Source organism: Coregonus lavaretus (assembly GCF_964263955.1).
Source record: "Coregonus lavaretus genome assembly, chromosome: 15".
NCBI classification, from domain to species: Eukaryota; Metazoa; Chordata; class Actinopteri; order Salmoniformes; family Salmonidae; genus Coregonus; species Coregonus lavaretus.
In genome coordinates this window covers 21,967,735-21,990,994 of record NC_140002.1, presented here as the reverse complement: position 1 = coordinate 21,990,994, position 23,260 = coordinate 21,967,735, and the positions used below count along the sequence as shown (strand labels likewise).

Sequence of the window (23,260 nt, the reverse complement as noted above, 5' to 3'; positions counted from 1 at the left end):
GACCCTAAACACACAGCCAAGACAATGCAGGAGTGGCTTCGGGACAAGTCTCTGAATGTCCTTGAGTGTCCCAGCCAGAGGCCGGACTTGAACCCGATCGAACATCTCTGGAGAGACCTGAAAATAGCTGTGCAGCGACACTCCCCATCCAACCTGACAACTTGAGAGGATCTGTAGAGAAGAATGGGAGAAACTCCCCAAATACAGGTGTGCCAAGCTTGTAGCCTCATACCCAAGAAGACGCGACGCTGTAATCCCTGCCAAAGGTGCTTCAACAAAGTACTGAGTAAAGGGTCTGAATATTACGTAAATGTGATATTTCAGTATATTTTTTGAAAATAATTCTAAAAACCTGTTTTTGCTCTGTCATTATGGGGTATTGTGTGTAGATTGATGAGGGAAAAAAACAATTTAATAAATTTTAGAATAAGGCTGTAACCTAACAAAATGTGGGTCTGAATACTTTCCGAAGACACTGTATGTTTTGAATTGGTTACCGAGTTAATCTGTTCTCTATCATATTTTATAGGCCTACCTGCTGATGCAATGTCCGACTGTCTCTCTCTTCTTGAGCAACGGCCCACTCGTCTTGCACTATGCAGGTGATATAACTTGCTACATTTGCACACACTGTATTAGGGCTGAACGATTAATTGCATTCGCGATAATATCGCGATTTGACTGAACGCGATTTTCTAATCGCAACGTGCGCGATTTGAGGTGGTCACGTGACGCGACTTTTCATGCTGTCCAGCGCAATGGCCTCTTGCTCGACGGAACAGTCAGAAACTGACACAGCTGATACTTTAATATCGAAGAGGAACAGCACGTCGGTGGTGTGGAACTATTTTGGTTTAAAAAAAGAAGATGCTGAGCAGCGTCAGGTGTTGTGCAGAGCATGCCGTGCTCCGATTGCTACTTCACGGGGTAACACTACAAACCTGTTTCAGCACTTAAAAAAATACCACAAATCAATGCATGACAGTTGTATGACCAAAATGCCGAGCATCAGTGCGCGAGACAAGCCAAATACCTCAAGACAGGGATCACTGACAGAAATGTTCGAAAGTGTCACTCCGTATGAACGTAATTCAAAACGGCACGGAGAAATCACTCGGACAATAACCGAGTTCATAGCCAAAGATATGATGCCTCTCAGCACGGTGACCAAGCCTGGGTTCATGGCATTAATACATACGCTTGATAAACGTTACAGTATACCCTCCCGCACATACTTCAGTCAGACTGCCATACCGGAGCTGTACAAAAAGTGCAAAGAGAAAGTCGCCGCGGAACTTAAAACGGTGGAGTTTTTTGCTAGCACTACTGATATGTGGTCAAGCCGCACAGCTGAGCCGTACCAGAGTCTTACAGTCCATTTTATTGATGAAGATTTCAACCTCCGAGCTCGCTGCCTACAAACTACCTACTTCCCAGACGATCACACAGGGGAAAATATTGCAGCCGGCCTGAGAGAAGGGCTTGTCAGCTGGGATCTCCACGAGGAGAATCACGTCTGCATCACGACGGACAACGCGTCGAATATGGTGCTTGCTGCGCGGCTTAATGAATGGACGAGGCTCCAATGTTTTGGCCACAGATTACATCTTGCCATTGGTAAGTTATCGTGTGTGTGTGTGTGTGTGTGTGTGTGTGTGTGTGTGTGTGTGTGTGTGTGTGTGTGTGTTGTGTGTGTGTGTGTGTGTGTGTGCGCGAGTGCGAGAGAGAGAGATGCGTCGATTAGTAAAGCTGAATATACAAATATATATAAATGATATTATATAAATCGGATGGGATTAAATAAATTCATACTTCCACTCCTTTTCTAATATGTAAATTCATTTTACTTGCTTATATCATATGTCTGTCTGTGGTGGAATGCCCACCTGCATTTTTTTTCTTTTCTTGTTTTTGTTTTTTACATGTTTTTTTAGTGTTTATGAGAGAGAGAGAGAGAGAAAGAGAGAGAGAATTGACATGCAAATAAAGACCCTTTGAATTGAGAGAGAGAGAGAGGATGTGTTGTGGATGTGTGTATTTCAGAATTACAGCTAATTTGAGTGTGTAATAGTGAGAGCCTTGTATCAAAACTCAAATTGTGTGTAATACACTACTTTTTATTTCTTTTAGAAAATGCACTCAAAGATGACAGAGTGTCAAGGGCAACAGCACTGTGCAGGAAGCTGGTGGGGCACTTTTCCCACAGTTGGAAGAAGAAAGCAGCCCTGACGGAGGCACAGAGAGAGCTCAAACTCCCTGAGCACAACCTCATAACGGAGTGCCCAACAAGATGGGGTTCTAAAGAAATGATGATTGCCAGAGTGCTTGAACAGGCCAAAGCCATTTCTCAGGTATTGTCTGGAGATCGATATGCACGCTCCCTTATCCCAACCTGGCAGGATATTGACGTGTTGGAGTCGATTCACAAGGCACTGCATCCTCTACTGGAGTTTACTGATGCTCTTTCTGGAGAGGAGTATGTAAGCATCTCCTACCTCAAGCCAGTTCTCCACCTTTTTGCCACATCAGTCCTGGCTGAAGATGCTGAGGACACTGACCTGACTAAATCAATAAAAACCAAAGTCCTAGCATACCTCAATAACAAATATGGAGACCCAAACATCCAGGAGCTTTTGGATGTTGCCTGTTTCCTGGACCCTAGGTTCAAAATACAGTACATCAGTACAGACAACATCCCTGCTATCAAGACTCGTCTGAAGACAGAGATAGTAGACTTGGCACAACGTACATATCATTGGGTAAATAATTATGTATTTCACAAAAACAAAAATTTTCTGTAAAATCTAACTGGAAAACTAATGGCTGTTGTTTTCATCTAATAGGAGAAGAGGTCTCGTACTGAAACTGTTCAGATGCCTCAAAGTGCACAGTCCTTGGGGGAAAAGACGAAGAGGTCTCTTGGCAGTTTTTTCAAGACCAGTTCAGCCTCTCCTTCTTTGCCTGTAAATCTTGAAGATGTCGCAGAGGCAGAGATAAACAATTACCTGATGACTCCTACCATTGATGGAGAAGATGATCCATTGGCTTGGTGGAGGGTGCACAAGATCAGCTACCCACAGTTGTGCACCATGGCACGCAAGTATCTTTGTGTACCTGCTACAAGCGCTCCCTCAGAGCGTCTTTTTAGCACAGGAGGGAATATTGTGACTTGCACTCGCTCATCCTTGAAGCCAGAAAAAGTCAATATTCTGGTTTTCTTAGCAAAAAACATGTGAGCCACTGAGAACAGAACTGTTGGATAAGTATGGCTGGCAGTGCCATACTCGTAGTGAACTTTAGTCTGTGTGGTGTGTTATTGTTGTGTACTTGAGATAAGTGAGGCTCATCTATTTTATATTATAATATTCAAATCGTTTATAAAAAATAGTTTGTCTAAATTAAAAGTGCATTTCTCATTTTTTATTTATAACTTTATTTACTTTGATTTTACAAAATATTTTCAAAGCAAATTCCTTGTTTCAGTTGTGTGAAATGTTACTGACTTGGGAGCAGTAAGATACATACAATTTAAAATTATTTTTTTCTTAAGACTGTACCTTTTGCACACAATGTTTACAAAGTTCATGCCTTTGTTTAAATTATTTAAATGCACAGTGGCAAAGCCACAGATGTTTCTGTAATGAGCAGTTCAATAAAAATGTCATTTATTTCAAGTCATACATGTTTGAATTTAATTCTAACAAATAGACCCAGCCTATGGGAAAGAACATTTCACACTAAATGTATATACTATTGTGTTGGTCATATTTAAATCATTCATTATGTTTTGTAGGGGAAAAAGGATAAATAAATTAAATCGCATATTAAATCGCAATCGCAATATTGGGGGCAAAAAATCGCAATTAGATTATTTTCCAAAATCGTTCAGCCTTACACTGTATATATATATTCTGTTGTATTTTTTTTGACTTTATGTAAAAAAAAATTACCCCATATGTAACTCTGTGTTGTTGTTTTTATCGCACTGCTTTGCTTTATCTTGGCCAGGTCGCAGTTGTAAATGAGAACTTGTTCTCAACTGGCTTACCTGGTTAAATAAAGGTAAAATAAATAAATAAAAATATGCACAAACACAGATGTGCTAGTGACATTCTGATCCTGGCTGATACGTAGATTTTTATTTAATTGATAAAATATTTAACTGTGCCTAAATAAATGACATTAACAGAAATTATTAAATGAATGTCCATTACTTTTCCTAAACTTTTAGGATTTTCCTAAACTTTTTCAGGCCTGGAAAACACCATTTAAAAATTACATGAGTCGTAGCCCTTTCCACTCACAGCCTGTCATCCCGTATACAGGTTGAAAATGCCAGATTTTGTCATTGATAAGAGCCTAAATTGGAACGTAGTGGCTGTACAGTCCACTTCACAGCGCTGTTTCGGTTTTGACTGACAGCCGTTATAAACTTGAGCACTGCGCGACAAGAAGATGCCCCCATCCCTCCCGCTAATTGGGTTACATTTGCACATTTCTTGTTTTCTGAGTGAGAGAAATGCTGTAAATCGAGAGGAGTTTATGTGTTATGAAAATCAGATGTTGAGGATGATAATAAATACTGCTTTGATGTCATACAAGCAAACCACATACCCCTGAGTCCAAATGTGCACTTCACATTTCCTTCCATATTTAAAAACTCATGTAATTTACAGTATCAACGTTTATGATCACTACGTTTGATCCACGGTTACAAGGATGGCATGCTGGGTTGTCCTGAACAGAATGAGCCTATGTATTTCATATTGTGAAGAACATTTGCTGTGGAACACGCACTTGAATGCACTCATGACTCCATTCTAGGCGCATCAAAATTACAATCCGTTTGTCTGAAGTGCCTTTTGAAAGCCTAACTTAGCTAGCCATATTGGCAATAGAACAAATGTTCAAATGATGCCCACCTGACCCAGAACGTGATTTATAATGGAATATTTTTTTAACAACAGTAATTGTGTGATGGTGGGGACGCAGGGCTGTGTTCCAAACAAAAAACTACAAATGTGCTTGCTTCAGTTTCTCAATGGCAAAGCTAGGAGAGCTAAAATAAATACAAATAAAAAAGTCATAAAAGTGCATTGAAATTACTTAAGAACTGTGCCCAGTTTGGAGAGGTGTTTGGCCACTTGAGACACCAGTTAGACCTCTCACTCAAACCCTTGTAATAGTTTTTTCCTATCTTGCACCTACTCCAAAATTTCAATTAATATTCTTATGTTACTGAATGTATCCAGAGTATTTTCAGGTTTGTTATTGGCAAATGCTGAAAAAAGTACAGTAAATGCAAAATGCACATAAAATCAACAGTGTAACGTTTGGATTCAGTCTTGTCAGGTGAACTGTTGTGTCCTCACCTTTGGTCTAACAATTTCCCCATAATCGCCAAAGTGTTCTCTTTCAATTGCTACCATGGTCATGGTTTTAAAGTTCTTCTGTTATAGAAATTTAAATTTGGCCCTATCCATATAAGCCAATTTCTACAAGTGTAAAGGGTTAATAAGAGCTTCAGGTGAATGGAGCTAAATATAAAGTCTGCTCTTGACAATTCACTGCATTTTAGAGTAGTGGTCGTGTTTACCGTAGTTATCATACAGTATACTCCCATACTGTATCAACTTAAGGAGCTGAGTGCACATAACATACCATGTATGCCCAGGGACTGTGACTAACATTTACACCCATTGAACTATTTTTGCGAAGTACATGACTATATACGGCCATATCCCTTAACTAAGTGGATCGTTACTGAGAACTAGCCTATTATCTATTAACAATGTGTTTAGTGAATGGCCATGGTTATAGTGAATGGCCATGGTTATAGTGAATGGAAAGTCACGACAAGCTTGGAGCAACTAAATACAAGGTTGGTGCGAAAATTTTTTTTTTACAGTGAGGCCACAGAAGACCTTAACTGCTAGTACAGCTGAGATATTGTCTTGCTTCTTTATCCCAAGTCCAAGAGACACACGTACACACACCCACAGAGAAGTTGGAGGTCAGACTCTGCCACAGTGTAGTTTAAGGGGTTTTAAGGGCACAATGGCAGGAGATGGCATCTAGGATTTGATTCCAGTCGCCCCCTCTCTCACCTGTTCTTGTTGAACTGGATAGCGAAGTCGGTCATGTGCTGCAAGGCCTTGTTGGTGAAGGTCATGTCCATGTACATTTGGCCCTGTCGGCGGGAGAATGTGCCTGAGATCTCCAGTCCTTTCGCTTTCACTGCAGGCAGCCATACCTGGGGGAAGAGATAGACCTTACATAAAGAAATATGAACATGCAAACCGATTCACCCATACCTGGGAGCAGAGAGAGCACACAAGGTCATTTGAAAATGGCAACATGACTCACTACTGCACGTGTCTGTGCTGTGTTGCCCCTTCATTGAATTGAGTCGGACACAAAGGGAGATGGAGAATGGAGGGCATGAATTAAGATGGATACCTTGGGAAGGATGCTATGTCCTGCTGCAATACATACCAATTAACAGTGCACATACCACAGCGAGGACATTGTGAGCCTCTTCTGCATGACTTAACTGTATGATATATATAAATGACCCATTTTGAACAGGAATCTAGGGTGGAGCCAGTTGATGCTAACTTGGACTTAACTCACCCCTACCAAACAACGTCATAACTATATTTATACACTGTCCTACATGAAGAGTGACTTTGCTGCAGGGCTCAAGGTTCTGTATGTATTTCTCTGTTTGCTAGGTGCTAATTTGTTAGCATTAGCATTTCAATTTGCTTTATCTGAGCTTTATTCTCTGCCCTTGCTGGTGTAATAACTCAGTTAGCGATGAAAATCTACTTTATCCCAACATAGTGCTAACATTAGCATATAGCATGAACATTATTAAAATATAGCATTAATATTAGCATTTAGTTCTTGCTAACATTAGTATTGAACATCAACATAAGCATTTAGCTGTGGGTAGTGGGTACTCACAGATTTGGGGGTAACATAGCCTCCTGTGGTGATGGCCATGCCTGTGGAGAGCTCAAACAGGTCGTTGAGGCCGCTGCTGAGTGCTGCAGGAGTCGGCGATGGGGCGAACGTGTTGGGAACTGACGAGGGGATAAAGTTCTGTCCCACCTGAGTCACATACACACACAGACACACAGGACATCAGCACAACTATGAATCCAGAATGTAACTTATCTGCGAGACGACGGTCCTCTAGCGACCTAATTGAAGACTAAAAAGACGAAGGTTCCAAACTCATCATTGTTGTCAAATGAGTGAGTTTCAAATACTAATGGTGATCGACACCTTTTTTTGTGATTTGTTTTTAAAGACAATGATTATGATTGTCAATTGATTTAGCACATTCACTAAAGCCTAGAATTTCAGCCTATGATTTCCCAATTTGAGCAATCCTCCAATGGAATACGTTATATTTTTTCCCCCATCAGTGGCAAGCAAGGTCAAAGGTGAGGCTAGAGTGTGCGGGAAAATAATAGTTTGTCCAGCTTTGAAGTGTTTGGCAGTTACATTTTGATTCCCGTTAGAACCTCTAAGAGCATGCAGCATGCAGACAGGGATGGACAAACTGAAGGGCTCACTTACTGCTGGACTTCCCCCAACACCTCCTCCCAGGTCTCCCCCGAGCTACATGAGAGAGGACCCATATTCAGCACCCGCATCCAAACACAAGAGATAGACAGACAAGGACAGAGAGAGAGAGGTACTTAGCAATAGCAACCCATCCCCAACCCCATTCCCCAAAAGCAGTTCAACCCATAGACTGCCCAGAATATGTCAAAAGGTTATTATGAAGATAGTAATTCTGTCACAGTGAAATGGTTATCAGGGAAGAGCATCAGTCAGTCAGCAGACAAGAAAACCTTGCCGAAACATGAACATTGAGATGGAAGAATAGCTCATTGCGAAATACATTAGATACACGTATTTGAGAATTCACACAGTCAAAAAGCAAGCCGGTATTGGGCTCCTTTCACCTATCCAGTTTTAGCTTTGAATTCTCACAGGGAAGTGGAAGATAAAGCAATTAAACAACAAGTCTACACAAAATATTAAAATATGCATTCTAATAAGGATCTCTAAAAGCATCTCTTTTGTATTTCAAGACGCAAAATATCCATCTAAAAGGCTAGTTGAAAAAATTTAATGATGTACAGTAGGATCCGGAATTATTGGATCCCTTGATAAAGATGAGCTACAAAGACTATTAAATAAATAATACAAATACTGAGCTATACTGTATACAAAATGTTTTTTTGAAACAATTATATTCTTTTATACTAATAAAATTGCTCAGAGAAAGATATTTTGTTTAACAAGTAGTATTTATTTTCTCCAAAAAGATAGGGGTCAAATTGATTGTATCCCCAGTTTTCAATATAATTTGTAAAAAAAAATTTGCCATACAATATAGCTCAGTATTTGTATTATTTGTTTTATACAGTCTTCTTTACTCATCTTTATCAAGGGATCCAATAATTCCGGACCTCACTGTATGTAACGGTAACCATTGCGATATTCAGGACAAAACTTCCTTTGAGACCTGCCACTTTTAGTTAAATGCATTGTGACTGTGAGAAGTGCGAAATGACCTTGACAGCCTCATAGCGAGACTGGAATACCATAAAACAATTTTATAGCCTGAGACACAGCAAGGCACAAATCACACGCTGGTATTGGGCCGTTAAAAGGCAGATAGAAAAGCATTGGTGCAAGCAATGTTAGAAGCAATGTTCAAGACAACTTGAGGATATTTGACTTCGGGAATCTAAATGGATATAATTCTTTCTCACTTTCAAACACATCCATCATTACAATGAAGTGAAATCAATTAACTGTCTCCTTATGTTTGATCCCAGCATTGTACCACAGGTGTGGACAATACTTTGGTTTGACAAACTGTTTTTTCCACATTTCACTCAATAATTATCAATCCAGACTGAGTAGATACCTAGTTTAGTGAGCTTGCACAAAAGTACATTGTGTGTTCAGGCCTCCCTTGAGGATGTGGTTTCTTTTGAAGGTGAACCACTCAGAACAAAATGGCTGTCTGCTGTGGCCTTTTCACAGTGTTATGTTAAGATACCTCTGGGAGTCTTCGTCAACAAGGCTGAATTGAACCTCACTTCTAAACCTACAAAGGGGAACTGGCAGAATAGTCATGAGTGACTCACTAGTCAATATTGTCTCACTTCACCCTCACACAGACATATTCTTTTTTTCGAGCATATGAATATTCCTGATATTCTCCCAGGGTTGAAATACCAGCTTTTGCCCAGTGGCGAGAGACAATGATTGTCACCGAGTTGGAGAAGTCTATTGAAGTGGGAGATAAGTGTCAGGAAATACTGCCAAGGTTTTATACTGACGATACAAGGGCCTTTTATGAATGCTAAATATAAAACAGGACAGCTAATTTAAATAATGCCGGAGAGGGAAGTTTCAGGCTCTTGAAAACATGTTTTAATATCTCGTGAAAAATGTCTTGGTTCGAATCGCAGTTTCAGACTGTTCACTCCCTCGTTGAGATCCAAAAGTGCTAAAATTCTAGCCCACGTCTCAAGACTAGAGAGACTCTTTTAGACCAACTGAATTTCTACATCATCTGCAGTGCCACTCAATGCGGACTAGATTTATCTGCAATTCATTAGTTATTCACCAACCTTGTTGTTGAATGAGTTCGATCATTTTAAAATCTTAATGGGGCAGTTAAAGGAAAAGGTTCACCCATTTTGAATGTTATATTGTTTTTGTGCATCTCTTGAGTGATGTTCTATCGATTCCCTGGGTCAATTCACGTTGTCATGTGTATCTCAGTTATTGGCGTTCAAGCAGGCAGAAATCCGGCCGGCATGACGTAGCACGGTGATAAAGTCGCTCTCACTATACTGGAAGTTAATAGAAATATTATTTTAGATCGCGAAAACGTCTATCATACATGTCAGATTTCAATACTGACCGATGTCATAACTCGGGAGGATGTCTTCTCTCGAATGAGCCATTGATCATATTTTTGCATTACTCCTACCTCGATAAATTTGTAATTTAACGGAGGGTCTAGCAAACTTTTCATATTTGTCTGCCTCTTTAGTCCAGGGTGCATTGCATGGTGCCGTTGCCAGATATATTATAGAAAGGAGATAGGAATCGAATGAATGAAGGAACGTATAACACCCCAACCAGCAGCATTCACGTTGTCACATGGTTGCTAAGCTAATCGTCACGCAAGTCAGTGTATATGTCAAGAAAGTACGCAATGTCACGATTCTAAAGCTATACGATACTACAGATAGCAAGTTAATTATCTCACATCTTGGAAAAGATTTGTAATATTGTACTTCTTGTTGACGAAATTCGTGCTAATGTTGGGTTTTTGAGCTAGCGCCCAATAGACTCACATTCACTCCTTGATGGAGAGCACTCTTTGTCCCAGAATCGCCCAGAATGCACTGCACGGCCCATTGCCGTAGCATGGGCAACGTTTCCCATCTCCTTAAAAGTATATATGCCGTTGCGAATGTAAGACTCCACTCTGTGAAGCACGTCGATCTGCAGGTTGAACATGAGATTGTACACTATTAATTGTCAGTGCATTTGTATAGGCGATTTTACAGCTAACTAGCTACGTTACATGCTGATATTGTCCTTGGTATTATTGTGTGTAGCAACGTTCGCTAGCTAGCATTTTATTGTGGATTTTGTAGTCGACTTGAGCTGCAACAGATTTCCACAATGATTTTCCATGTTGCTACAAACCTTATTATAACGGCAAAATGAAACATTTGTTCACAAAAAATATTGTTCTCACGTGTTATTTAACACTGTCAAGTGAAGGAAATATGTGGTTTTGGGTGGATTTTTCCTTTAACTGTCACATTTAATTTGTGTTAGTCCTTCGCAATTTCAGCGGGTGTCACCTCAGAGAAATTAAGTTTTCAGTGAAAAGCCTGACCCAATATGTAATTCAGTCTCGGAGAGGTCTAATAATGGCAGGTTTAAAGTTCCAATATGTAAGTTTTTGGGCGACCAGACCTAATTCACATAGAAATGTGTGTTATAGATCTGTCATTCTCATTGAAAGCAAGTCTAAGAAGCAGTAAATCTGTTCTAGGTGTGCTACTTCTATGCTTCCCATTCTTAAGTTTAGTTTTCACGTCTTTTATTTTCGTTTTTGTACACCAGCTTCAAACAATACAATATTTTTTGTTATGGAAAAGTACTGTATTTCACAGCGGTGTAGATGGTACAATGATTCTCTACACATAAACTGAAATTAAGCGAACTATTACAATTTTTATAACCAGGAAATAGTGGAGCATTTCTGCATAGTGCATCTTAAAGAGAAGAACCCAGTCAATGTGCATTGAAAAACTGCTACCACACGGGACTTCGACTTCTTGTCAGGTTAACCTGGCTCAGTCGCCTCATCCAGAAGGTCAGCTTTAATATTCAGCCTCAGGGCGCTGACTCAGCCCTTTCTGTCGCATTAATCATTCCCCCCATTTTGCCCTTCTAATGACAGCAGGCCATTGTCTAGCTTGTCTGGCAATGCAGCCTCAAACCACTAGTAACACTGTCTGTCTGCAGTGGGTATCGGAGCATGTTCAAAGGTATGGGCCACAGAACTAGAACGAGATTATATTTCTATGGCATGGGCATTGGGCAGGTAACACTTAAAAGGCAGGGTGCTTTACCTGGCATAATCCCAACCCTTGCTTGGATGTATAAAATGGTCTGAATTGAGTGTGTCACACTTCAATACCACTGTTATGACAGCGGACAGAGGTAATGTCCTGTGAAGTGGTGTATATGTTAAATCAACTGTCCTGTGAAGTGGCGTATATGTTAAATCAACCATCAGAGCTCCTTTTACAGTGGCCCAGAAAGCTGTAATAGGGAATGACATGAGGATGAACAGGCTAGTTATCTGGTGTAGAGGGTAGTGATATAGGGCTGTTACTGGAGGTGTAGGGAAAGGATGCAATATCCCCCCGATGACTACAATAAAGACTGGGGTTTGTGGTTCTTCATGAGTTACCATGAAACCCTTATCAGTTTATTCCAGCTCTCATATAGGATATGCCTATTCTCATTTCTGTCCATTTGTTTACATCTGGCCCAGGATGATGCATTGGTTAGTTTCTTCAACGGTCCAAGTATAAATGTCTAAAGCCATGATGACTCAAGTCACTCCCTAAGGAGGTCCTCTTGGGTTTAGGTCCTCTTAAGAGGGAATATGTCATTCCGTGTAAGGGGAAATTGGAGTGAACAGGATCCTAGGCAGTTCCTTGATACCATTCCACTTCCCCAACGAGAGCAGCCTGCCATTCCCCAGGAGTGCCCAGCCGCTCCTAAATCCAATTACTTCAGAATATCGGAATCTTACTCACTCTCCCAGTTTCGGAGGGAGAAAGTATTGCTTTTGCCGCGACAGAATGTGTAGATGACAACCGGGTAGTAAATATACAGGGAAAACGATGAGGGTCTTAATGAAAGACTACTAATTTTACATCGCACTGCATTTTGTGTAGGAGTATTTCCACATAATTTCTTGCTGGTGATTCAAAAACGGTGTCTTTTGAGGAACAAGCCCATAGGGGAATTCAGGGTAGACACTTGACAGACATGAATAATATATTTTGATTGCAGGTAAAGTATTGCAAGTTGTATTTGATACTCTGCATTCAAATGTAATATTCAATTTTCAAAGGCTATAACAATGTTAAATCTTGATCGCCCCTAGGGATGTGTATCTTTCCCTTTCAAGACAATTCGATACGTATCTATACTGAACAAAAACATATAAACGCAACATGTAAAGTGTTGGTCCCATTTTTCATGAGCTGAAATAAAAGATCCCAGAAATTTTTCATACGCACAAAAAGCTTATTTATCTCAAATGTTGGGCACATATTTGTTTACATCCCTGTTAGTGAGCATTTCTCATTTGCCAAGATAATCCATCCACCTGACTGGTGTGGCATAAAGAAGCTGATTAAACAGCATGAACATTACACAGGTGCACTTTGTGCTGGGGACAATAAAAGGCTACTCTAAAATGTGTCGTTTTGTCACACCCAACCGGCCTCACAACCGCAGACCACGTGTAACCACGCCAGCCCAGGACCTCCATATTCGGCTTCTTAACCTGTGGGATCGTCTGAGGAGGGGGAGGGGGGGGGTGCTGAGGCGTATTTCTGTTTGTGGGTGAAAACTCATTCTGATTGGCTGGGCCTGGCTCGCAAGTGGGTGGTCCTGGCTCGCAAGTGGGTGGGCCTATGCCCTCCCAGGCCCACCCATGGCTACGCCCCTGCCCAGTCATGTGAAATCCATAGATTAGGGCCCAATTTATTTATTTAAATTGACCGATTTCCTTCTATGGAGTGTAACTCAGTAAAATCTTTGAAATTGTTGCACGTCACGTTTATATTTTTGTTCAGTATAGATACATGGGCTCCGATACGATACAGGAAAGATATGTTTAGTTTGAAACGATTCGGTTCTACTAACATTTGTTGCATAGACACATTCATTTTCCATTCTAAATTAAATGTTTGCCTTTTGTCCCCCCCCCCACTTTTAATTTGAAATCACCATCACCCACCCACTAATTAATGTCATTTTTGTAGATTAAAAGTGTGAGAGCTAGTAATGTATCATTATCTTTCAAAAATATGAAAACTTTAGATTTCACCCCCGTCTCAAAGTTTTGACTGACTTGCAGTGAGCTCGTACTTCCACTTTGACCATGCAGTGCAGGTAGCAAAAAGGTTATTGCTGTCATCGTTATGAAATGATCAACTTTACCCTAAAAATTACTTCAGAAAGTATTCACACCCCTTGACTTTTTCCCAAAAAGTGTTACAGCCTGAATTTAAAATGGATTAGCCCATAATGTCAAAGTGGAATTCTGTTCTTTGACATTTTTACAAATTAATAAAAAATGTAAAGCTGAAATGTCTTGAGTCAATAAGTATTCAACCATTTTGTTATGGCAAGCCTAAATAAGTTCAGGAGTAAAAATGTGCTTAAACCTTTGAGCATGATGCAGTTATTAATTTTACACTTTGGATGGTGTATCAATACACCCAGTCACTACAAAGATACAGGCGCCCTTCCTAAATCACTTGCCGGAGAGGAAGAAAACCTCTCAGGGATTTCACCTTGAGGCCAATGGTGATTTTAAAACAGTTAGAGTTTAATAATTGTGATAGGAGATAACTTAAGGTGGACAACATTGTAGTTACTCCACAATACTAACATAAATGACAGAGTGAAAAGTAGGAAGCCTGTACAGAATAAAAATATTCCAAAACATGCATTATGTCTACAATAAGGCACTAAAGTAATACTGCAAAAGATGTGGCAATGAAATTAACTTTTTGTCCTGAATACAAAGCGTTATGTTCGGGGAAAATCCAACACAACAAATCACTGAGTACCACTCTTCATATTTTCAAGAATGGTGGTGGCTGCATGTTATGGGTATCCTCGTCATCGGCAATGACTAGGGAGTCTTTTTAGGAAAAAAATTAATGGAATAAAGCTAAGCACAGGCAAAATCCTAGAGGAAAACCTGCTTCAGGCTGCTTTCCAACAGACACTGGGAGATTAATTCACCTTTCAGCAGAACAATAACTTAAAAGACAAGGCCAATCCATTTTACAAACATTTGAATGCTGAAGGTGACACGCAGATGTGCCAGATCAGGAATAGGCCTACCTCTCGTTGGTCAGCGTGCAAAGCTTGACTAGGCTACTGATATTGCCTGGGGTTGTTCGGCATGCAAAATGACTTGTAGATCAATGACTGGCAACGCAAATACATGCTTAGTTCAACACTGAAGGAGAGGACACAGTTGTCACAAAATATGAGTTATTTTCAGAAGGTAGAACAAAAATTAATTTGAGCAAGAACAATGTGTGAACCGGCGATTAGTAACGTTTGAATTGATTTCCTGACCGAAGCATGCTACATTTGGATCGGTTTGGGGTCACGCGGACCGATGCACTCATATCTTAAACATTTGAACGGGGACCGATGCACTCATATCTTAAACATTTGAACGGGGACCGATGCACTCATATCTTAAACATTTGAACGGGGACCGATGCACTCATATCTTAAACATTTGAACGGGGACCGATGCACTCATATCTTAAACATTTGAACGGGGACCGATGCACTCATATCTTAAACATTTGAACGGGGACCGATGCACTCATATCTTAAACATTTGAACGGGGACCGATGCACTCATATCTTAAACATTTGAACGGGGACCGATGCACTCATATCTTAAACATTTGAACGGGGACCGATGCACTCATATCTTAAACATTTGAACGGGGACCGATGCATATCGGTGAATTGTTACATCCCTAATCGCCCCACATTCAGCTTAGGCCTGATTTTTTATTTTCTATTTTACAAAGATATAGCAAATAAAACTATTGCTCTATGTTCAATCTGGAGCCACAATATCCTTTACATAAGTATTTAAACCCAGGCTCTGACTGCGAGAAGGTCAGGGTGCCCTTTGACTTTATCAGTGCTAAACTGTAACTACTGAGGGCTGTTTCAGTTCAGGGCTCTTTGCCTTTCATTAAAACCCATATCGATTCCATTAATTGGTCAAATGGGTTTACAGTAAATAGGCCTGCAGAATGGCTGATCAAAGAGGCAAGAGAGTAGCTTTCACTCCCCACTGTAATTACTCAGCAGAGCGGTTTAAACATTCTGTGTAGCAGCACAACGGTAAGATGTCCCCGATTGGCCTCTCCGACACTGCAGTTTTAATGACTGTCCAATTAAGATTTAATTGGAAGCCCTTTAAAATGTGAGAGCGCCAACCAAGATGGATGAGGAGCACAGCGAGACAGTCGGAATAATCACTTATCACGACGAGGCCCCGCTCTACGCGGCCTCTAATTCGCTACTTTGAACTCCCCGCCAAACTACAGTTGCCCTGGCCTGGATAATGCCAATTGACAAATGTGCCGTTCTTTGGAAAAAGTTTTGGAGTGAGGTGGTGTATCTAGGGCAATATGATTCCTCATGGTTGAGCTTACACATTGTTTTTCTCAATTGAAGGTGTAGTCTCTTGAAAATGTCAGCTAACAAATGAACAACTCGGGCAGGGACTTCCCACCTCAGTGCTAAGAAAAATGCATAAAATTCCATGTGAATTCACAATGCATAATATGGTCCTATTGCGTATTGTGGTCCTATTGCGTATAACCGCTAGGGGGCAATTAAGTTCTATCTACAGCAGTCATAGGCTGAATCTCAATACTTGGCCCTAAGCCCTTTATCAAGTGACCACTTGCTGTTGTGTTCAATAGTGATCACTCGAGTCTGCAAGTGTTTTGGCCAAAATGAGCATTGAGACAATGCACACTCGGCGTCCCAACTGTCACTTATCAATAATAGAAAATTCTAAATCCATTCGCGAGCATTGTCTCCCGCAATCTGTCTTGTGCATGACTCACTCGCAATGAAACACGGGAACTGGGGCAGACAGACACATACTCTGATAGACTGTGAGAAAGTAGTGTAGTGTATGAAGAATTATGACTTTGCTAATGTTTTCAAGTGGAACCTGAGAGGATGTTTATTCAGTTTTAGAGGGAGCGGTTTTAGAGTGACACACCATAGAATAGGAAGTCTGTTAGGTGTCCTCCTGGGATTGGTCTGTAGGGAACACCCATATCAGATTACATAGCATATATACCACAGTTGGGAGAAAGGAAGACAGAATAATCATATTACAGATGGGGCAATTATTCTCCGGGTATCTGCAGGTATCTGTAAATCGACGCTGTAACCCTTTGTTATGAATAAACCTTATGATAAAAATACAGCGTCAGCGGGTCCTCCTTGGTCACACAGCATAATTAGCAACGTTAACTCGACACTACAGTAGTAAAAACAAAAACATCTCTCTACTCCTGCACAAAATATGTGCAAGTATATTGGCCGTCAGTGATTTCATCATCTGATTTAGCTTGTTGTAGCCTGCCTGCTTCTAACTAGCTTCACTGACAAACACAGGGATGGAATTTTAGCTAGCTAGTTAAGGATGTTCGTCACTGCACTGATAAACTAAGTGTAGCTTGTCACTTATTTACGATAGTTTGACAGCTTGCTGATGAAGTTGTAGACATGTTCCCAACAGTCAGTCCGTACTTGTTGGGTCAGCTAAAAACACAGCTTAGCAGACTCAATTATACTGTACTGACTCGGGCAGAGCAGGCTGTTCGCCGCGGTCGCTTGCCTTTCTCTGTCATTTTTCCAATTTAACCACGATGACGTGCTTAATATTCGTGGCAAATAATTCGAAAGATGCATATCTCCTACTAACGTTACAGCACTGTTGCGTTGGGTATTTGTTTAATTTAGGTTTTTCCCTTATGATGATGATCGGGACCTGTTTGTGGTAGTTTTGTGATAACTGCACTGTGATTTAAATTTTTGGGGAAAAAAACAAGAAAGAAAACAGTTGTTTGGTTAGAGATTTTTCCTTAACGTTAACGTCCTAATTTCGTTGAATCGTTCACACCCCTAATTGCTATGGCAATGAGCTACCCTTAAACTGCAGAGCCTAATGCCAAGACCTAATGTATTGTCATTTACTTTCTAATAAATGGTTAAATGAATACATTGTGTTTCCTTTCTGAACAACACTACAAGCTACAACACTATTTTGTATATGTATACAGTCTGACACCATTTCTTTCCCTATCAGTAGAGTAGAACAACAGCTGCGGCTGTCCTTTCAGGCTAGGGTTGAGAACACAATCACCAGCTAATATCATTAAAAAGCTATAATGACTTTGTCTGTCAAGAGGAGGAGGTCTCCCTAAAACATAAGAGACATTAATAGAGCTTCCCAAAAAGCCGCTGCTCATTCCAGAGCAGTCATAAAACAACAAGACCCACATGCCAAACCACACTCAAATCATTATCACATTGTTACACCATGGGTGGAAATTTGCTTTTTACAGCTGGCTAACTAGGACGTTTTAGATGTAAAAACTGAAATGTTAATTAATATGCACCATCTTGTCAACCAAAACAACTAATCTGCATAAAGCCAAAAACTATCTTGACAGTGCAATAATATTAGCAACATACAACCTGACAAGACGCTACCACCCTGTACCATTAAGACCAAACTTTGGTTTGCTGTGTGCGTGCCAGTGCCACCATGGCGTGCCAAGCCTCCGCCTCGTGTCTCTGCTGTATTGAGATGTCAGTGTGAAGCTGTGAATCATCGTGACGTCCCTGCCCTGCCTGCCTCTTTGTACCAGTGTCTGGCAGATCAATCAGGGACAGGGAGACAGGCTTCTCACTGACATAGTAGATCTCTGTGGCCACAGCTCAGCATACACCACCATCGCTGTGTCAGCGAGGAGGCCCTACATCATCTCAGCTCAACTCAGACCGGGGAATGCACACTGACAGCCACGCTAAAAGGAGACTATACTGTCCACATTGTTCATGGCACAATAAAACATAAGAAGAGTGCTGTCCTATTGATCCCTCATGGACTAGATTTACAATCCCACCATCCCAGCAGAGATACAGTTGAAGTCGGAAGTTTACATACACTTAGGTTGGAGTCATTAAAACTTGTTTTTCAACCACTCCACAAATTTCTTGTTAACAAACTATAGTTTTGGCAAGTCGGTTAGGACATCTACTTTGTGCATGACACAAGTAATTTTTCGAACAATTGTTTACAGACAGATTATTTCACTGTATCACAATTCCAGTCGGTCAGAAGTGTACATACACTAAATTGACTGTGCCTTTCAACAGCTTGGAAAATTCCAGAAAATGAAGTCATGGCTTTAGAAGCTTCTGATAGGCTAATTGACATCATTAGAGTCAATTGGAGGTGTACCTGTGGATGTATTTCAAGACCTACCTTCAAACTCAGTGCCTCTTTGCTTGACATCATGGGAAAATCAAAAGAAATCAGCCAAGACCTCAGAAAAAAAATGGTAGACCTCCACAAGTCTGGTTCATCCTTGGGAGCATTTTCCAAACGCCTGAAGGTACCACTTTCATCTGTACAAACAATAGTACGCAAGTATAAACACCATGGAACTACGCAGCCATCATACCGCTCAGGAAGGAGACGCGTTCTGTCTCCTAGAGATGAACGAACTTTGGTTAGAAAAGTGCAAATCAATCCCAGAACAACAGCAAAGGACCTTGTGAAGATGCTGGAGGAAACAGGTACAAAAGTATCTACATCCACAGTAAAACAAGTCCTATATCGACATAACCTGAAAGGCCGCTCAGCAAGGAAGAAGCCACTGCTCCAAAACCGCCATAAAAAAGCCAGACTACGGTTTGCAACTGCACATGGGGACAAAGATCGTACTTTTTGGAGAAATGTCCTCTGGTCTGATGAAACAAAAATAGAACTGTTTGGCCATAATGACCATCGTTATGTTTGGAGGAAAAAGGGGGTTGCTTGCAAGCCGAAGAACACCATCCCAACCGTGAAGCACAGGGGTGGCAGCATCATGCTGTGGGGGTGCTTTGCTGCAGGAGGGACTGGTGCACTTCACAAAATAGATGGTATCATGAGGAAGGACAATTATGTGGATATATTGAAGCAACATCTCAAGACATCAGTCAAGAAGTTAAAGCTTGGTCGCAAATGGGTCTTCCAAATGGACAATGACCCCAAGCATACTTCCAAAGTTGTGGCAAAATGGCTTAAGGTCAACAAAGTCAAGGTATTGGAGTGGCCATCACAAAGAACTGACCTCAATCCTATAGAAAATGTGTGGGCGAACTGAAAAAGCGTGTGTGAGCAAGGAGGCCTACAAACCTGACTCAGTTACACCAGCTCTGTCAGGAGGAACGGCCAAAATTCACCCAACTTTATTGTGGGAAGCTTGTGGAAGGCTACCCAAAATGTTTCACCTAAATTAAACAATTTAAAGGCAATGCTACCAAATACTAATTGAGTGTATGTAAACTTCTGACCCACTGGGAATGTGATGAAAGAAATAAAAGCTTAAATAAATAATTCTCTCTACTATTATTCTGACATTTCACATTCTTAAAATAAAGTGGTGATCCTAACTGACCTAAGACAGGGAATTTTTACTAGGATTAAATGTCAGGAATTGTGAAAAACTGAGTTTAAATGTATTTGGCTAAGGTGTATGTAAACTTCTGACTTCAACTGTAAATAAACCTTTATGTGAGCATGTTGTTTGCAATTGTGTGTGTATGTATCTCTCACTCACCAGGCTGTCGAGGCCTCCGCCCAGCAAGTCGACAGCACCCATCTGCATGGAGGAGACCTGGGGCACGTTGACGGGGGGACCCAGGTCCAGGTTGAGTAGGTCTCCCAGCAGGTCTCCCTGGGAGGGGATGACTGACTGGGCCTGTTCAATAGGGGCTGCTGGCCCTGCGCTCACAGGGCTCTCGCCTGTGTCAATGCTGAGAGGTGGGAAGAGAGGAGGGCACATAGATATACAGTACGTAATGAATATTCTATTTCATTTATATGGGGGAGCAGATGTTGGTATTTGTGTGTAAGCAATGATTGCCTATGTGTTGCGCTAGATGGGGAGGGACGTGTTGTTTGGAGGTTAGCTGAGTGTGTCTTCCTGGGACTTTGGTAACTGAGTAACTTCCTGGTAACTGTGTCTCACCTGCCGTGCTGGATGGGCAGGTGCTTGCGATGGATGCCGTGGCTTCCCTCCACGAAGGCGTTGGGGGGCTTGTGGTAGACGGAGGCCAGGGAGCCAATGTGGCAAATGAGCTCGTCCAGCAGGGTGGGCTCAATCAGGTCTGTCTCCTCCGAGATCAGGGGCTTCTCGGACAAGACCACCTCCTTGGCAGTCACCGGGTCGGTGGACAGCAGGCGCCAGTAGATGTAACCCCTGTCACGCAGGTCAGGGTTGTCGGAGTCCTAGGAGGACACAAGGGGGAGGAATCACAGCTGAGAATAGACAGTGATGAGTTTAAGTTTGGGACAGTTTGAAGAAAAAGAGGGAGACGTGTTGGTGTGTGTATGTGTGTGTCTCACCTGTGTGGCCAGACTGAGGACCTGCTGTACCAGCTCCTGAGTCTCAGAGGGCTTCTTGAGGAAAAGCTTAACGATGGCTGTGAGAAGAGTGAGCTGGACCTGAAACAACACACCCCCAAGGCTGTGAATGGTCTGACCCAACCTCATATCTGCTCAAATAGTGAAAGTAGCTGCCAAACCCAGATAAAAGGTTATTACTGTTAGGGCTGGACCAAATCAACTCCTAGCCCCTATCCCTAAGGCACATGTGTAGAACTGAAAACATGACTTTAATGAAAGCAATATAGCAGAAATTACATACAAGGGCAAGTTGGAGCTATAACCATATCCAATCCAGTTTTTGCCCTAGTTAAATTTCTGGCAGGGTGTAAAAGTCCCAAACGCATCATCCAGGCAATCTGGCATTAAGATTGTAAAATGAAACCAACAGATTTATATTAAGTGTCCTGGGGGTAGAGGTAGCTTAGAAACTGGGCAGAGGACCAGGGTTGCTGACCTCAACTGACCTGGGTGCTCTGCTCTGGGACAACTGACCTGAGTGCTCTGGGACAACTAACCTGGGTGCTCTGCTCTGGGATAACTAACCTGAGTGCTTTGGGACAACTGACCTGAGTGCTCTGGGACAACTGACCTGGGTGCTCTGGGACAACTGACCTGGGTGCTCTGCTCTGGGATAACTAACCTGAGTGCTTTGGGACAACTGACCTGAGTAATCTGCTCTGGGACAACTGACCTGAGTGCTCTGGGACAACTGACCTGCGTGCTCTCGTCATGGAAGCCCTCCAGGAAGCTCTCCAGCAGTTCGTCGGCGTTGTCGATCCTCTCAGCGTACTCGCCCACGATCCAGATCATGGCGGCGCGCGCATCTGGCTCGTCCAGAGAGTCCAGGTTCTCACACAGCGTGGCGATGATGCTCTCATACCTGAGGAGAGAGAAAGAATACAAAGGGTCAGGGTATATACTAGTGTCCGTCTGGGCCTGGGGATGTACAAAGGTATTGTATAGACACAGACAGGGGCAGTATAGCCCCTACTGAAAAACAAAAGGTCTTGTATAGACAGACAGGGGCAGTATAGCCCCTACTGAAAAACAAAAGGTCTTGTATAGACAGACAGGGGCAGTATAGCCCCTACTGAAAAACAAAAGGTCTTGTATAGACAGACAGGGGCAGTATAGCCCCTACTGAAAAACAAAAGGTCTTGTATAGACAGACAGGGGCAGTATAGCCCCTACTGAAAAACAAAAGAAAAGAATGAGGAAAGAAATCTCCAACTTCATTGATAATTATCGGGAACGGAGGAAAAAGGACACCTACTTGTTGGGGTATTTGCGGAATATGTCCCTGATGACCACGATGGCCTCCTGCACCACATAGTTCACCTTGGTCTGGATGAGGTCCAGCAGGGTGCTAACACAGCGCTCAGCAGATTGCTAAAAAGGAGACAACAGGAACAGAATCAACACTGACCCAAAAATTTTAAAAATCACAGTGGCCAAAGTACCTCGTTTAAACTCCTTCAAACAACTTTATAGGATTGGATGGCACTTTTATGGAACAGCTATAAAATCTGAATTTCAGATAGACATTGATCAGAGATCCTCTGTGTGTCCGTCTATGATGGTGTCTCAGATTCCAACCTCCACTTTGATGGCACAGCGTCCGATGGCCCTCACTGCCTTACGCACAAAGTCAACGTCCACCTCGGTGGCGTACTCCTTCAGCTCAGCCAACACCTGGGGAGAGAGCAGGGCATATGAGTGAAAAACATGACACAAACACACGTTGTGAGGACAAGCAAACATCTTGACACTGTAAGCGAATAGCTTGAGGAGATAAGGTTGAGGTTAGTAAATTGTGTACGCAGACAAGGCTAAGCTACCCAAGGCCAGTCAGAGAAGCTACCAAAGCCTCCCTCATAGACAGTGTTTATCCAGGGAGTGTGTCTCTGTTGGACTGTAATGGCTCATTTACAGCGAGCTTGTCTGAGCCTGCCTTAGCTGTCAATCACGCTGACAGCTATCTCGGCTCTTAACCGCGAAGGAAGCGAGCACATCCGCTATCTAAAACATGTGTTCATTAAGGCATCGTCTGACAGGATGCCGCTCAGAGCACCAGCTAAGACTGATTAGGAGTGAAGCATTGGGATATGAACGTTTCTGTTGAAATTAGTCTTCGATATAGAGGTGCGGCTG

General features: G+C 41.9%; 1 protein-coding gene across 2 annotated transcripts in view; it reads right to left on the bottom strand.

Annotated features, from left to right (window-relative positions):
- The window catches only part of LOC311142058 (AP-2 complex subunit beta), a 69,535-nt gene that overhangs the window by 33,251 nt on the left and 13,024 nt on the right, over positions 1 to 23,260 (bottom strand). The window contains exons 9-17 of one of the 2 annotated variants that reach the window (XM_084177611.1): positions 22,706 to 22,801; positions 22,383 to 22,498; positions 21,824 to 21,989; positions 21,068 to 21,166; positions 20,691 to 20,950; positions 20,280 to 20,475; positions 7,591 to 7,632; positions 6,970 to 7,116; positions 6,108 to 6,253 (exon numbers count right to left, since the gene is read on the bottom strand). In XM_084177611.1, coding sequence (XP_084033737.1) covers positions 6,108 to 6,253; positions 6,970 to 7,116; positions 7,591 to 7,632; positions 20,280 to 20,475; positions 20,691 to 20,950; positions 21,068 to 21,166; positions 21,824 to 21,989; positions 22,383 to 22,498; positions 22,706 to 22,801 — 1,268 coding nt within the window. The remainder of the gene's footprint in view (positions 1 to 6,107; positions 6,254 to 6,969; positions 7,117 to 7,590; positions 7,633 to 20,279; positions 20,476 to 20,690; positions 20,951 to 21,067; positions 21,167 to 21,823; positions 21,990 to 22,382; positions 22,499 to 22,705; positions 22,802 to 23,260) is intronic. The other variant, XM_084177612.1, reaches the window with a different exon arrangement.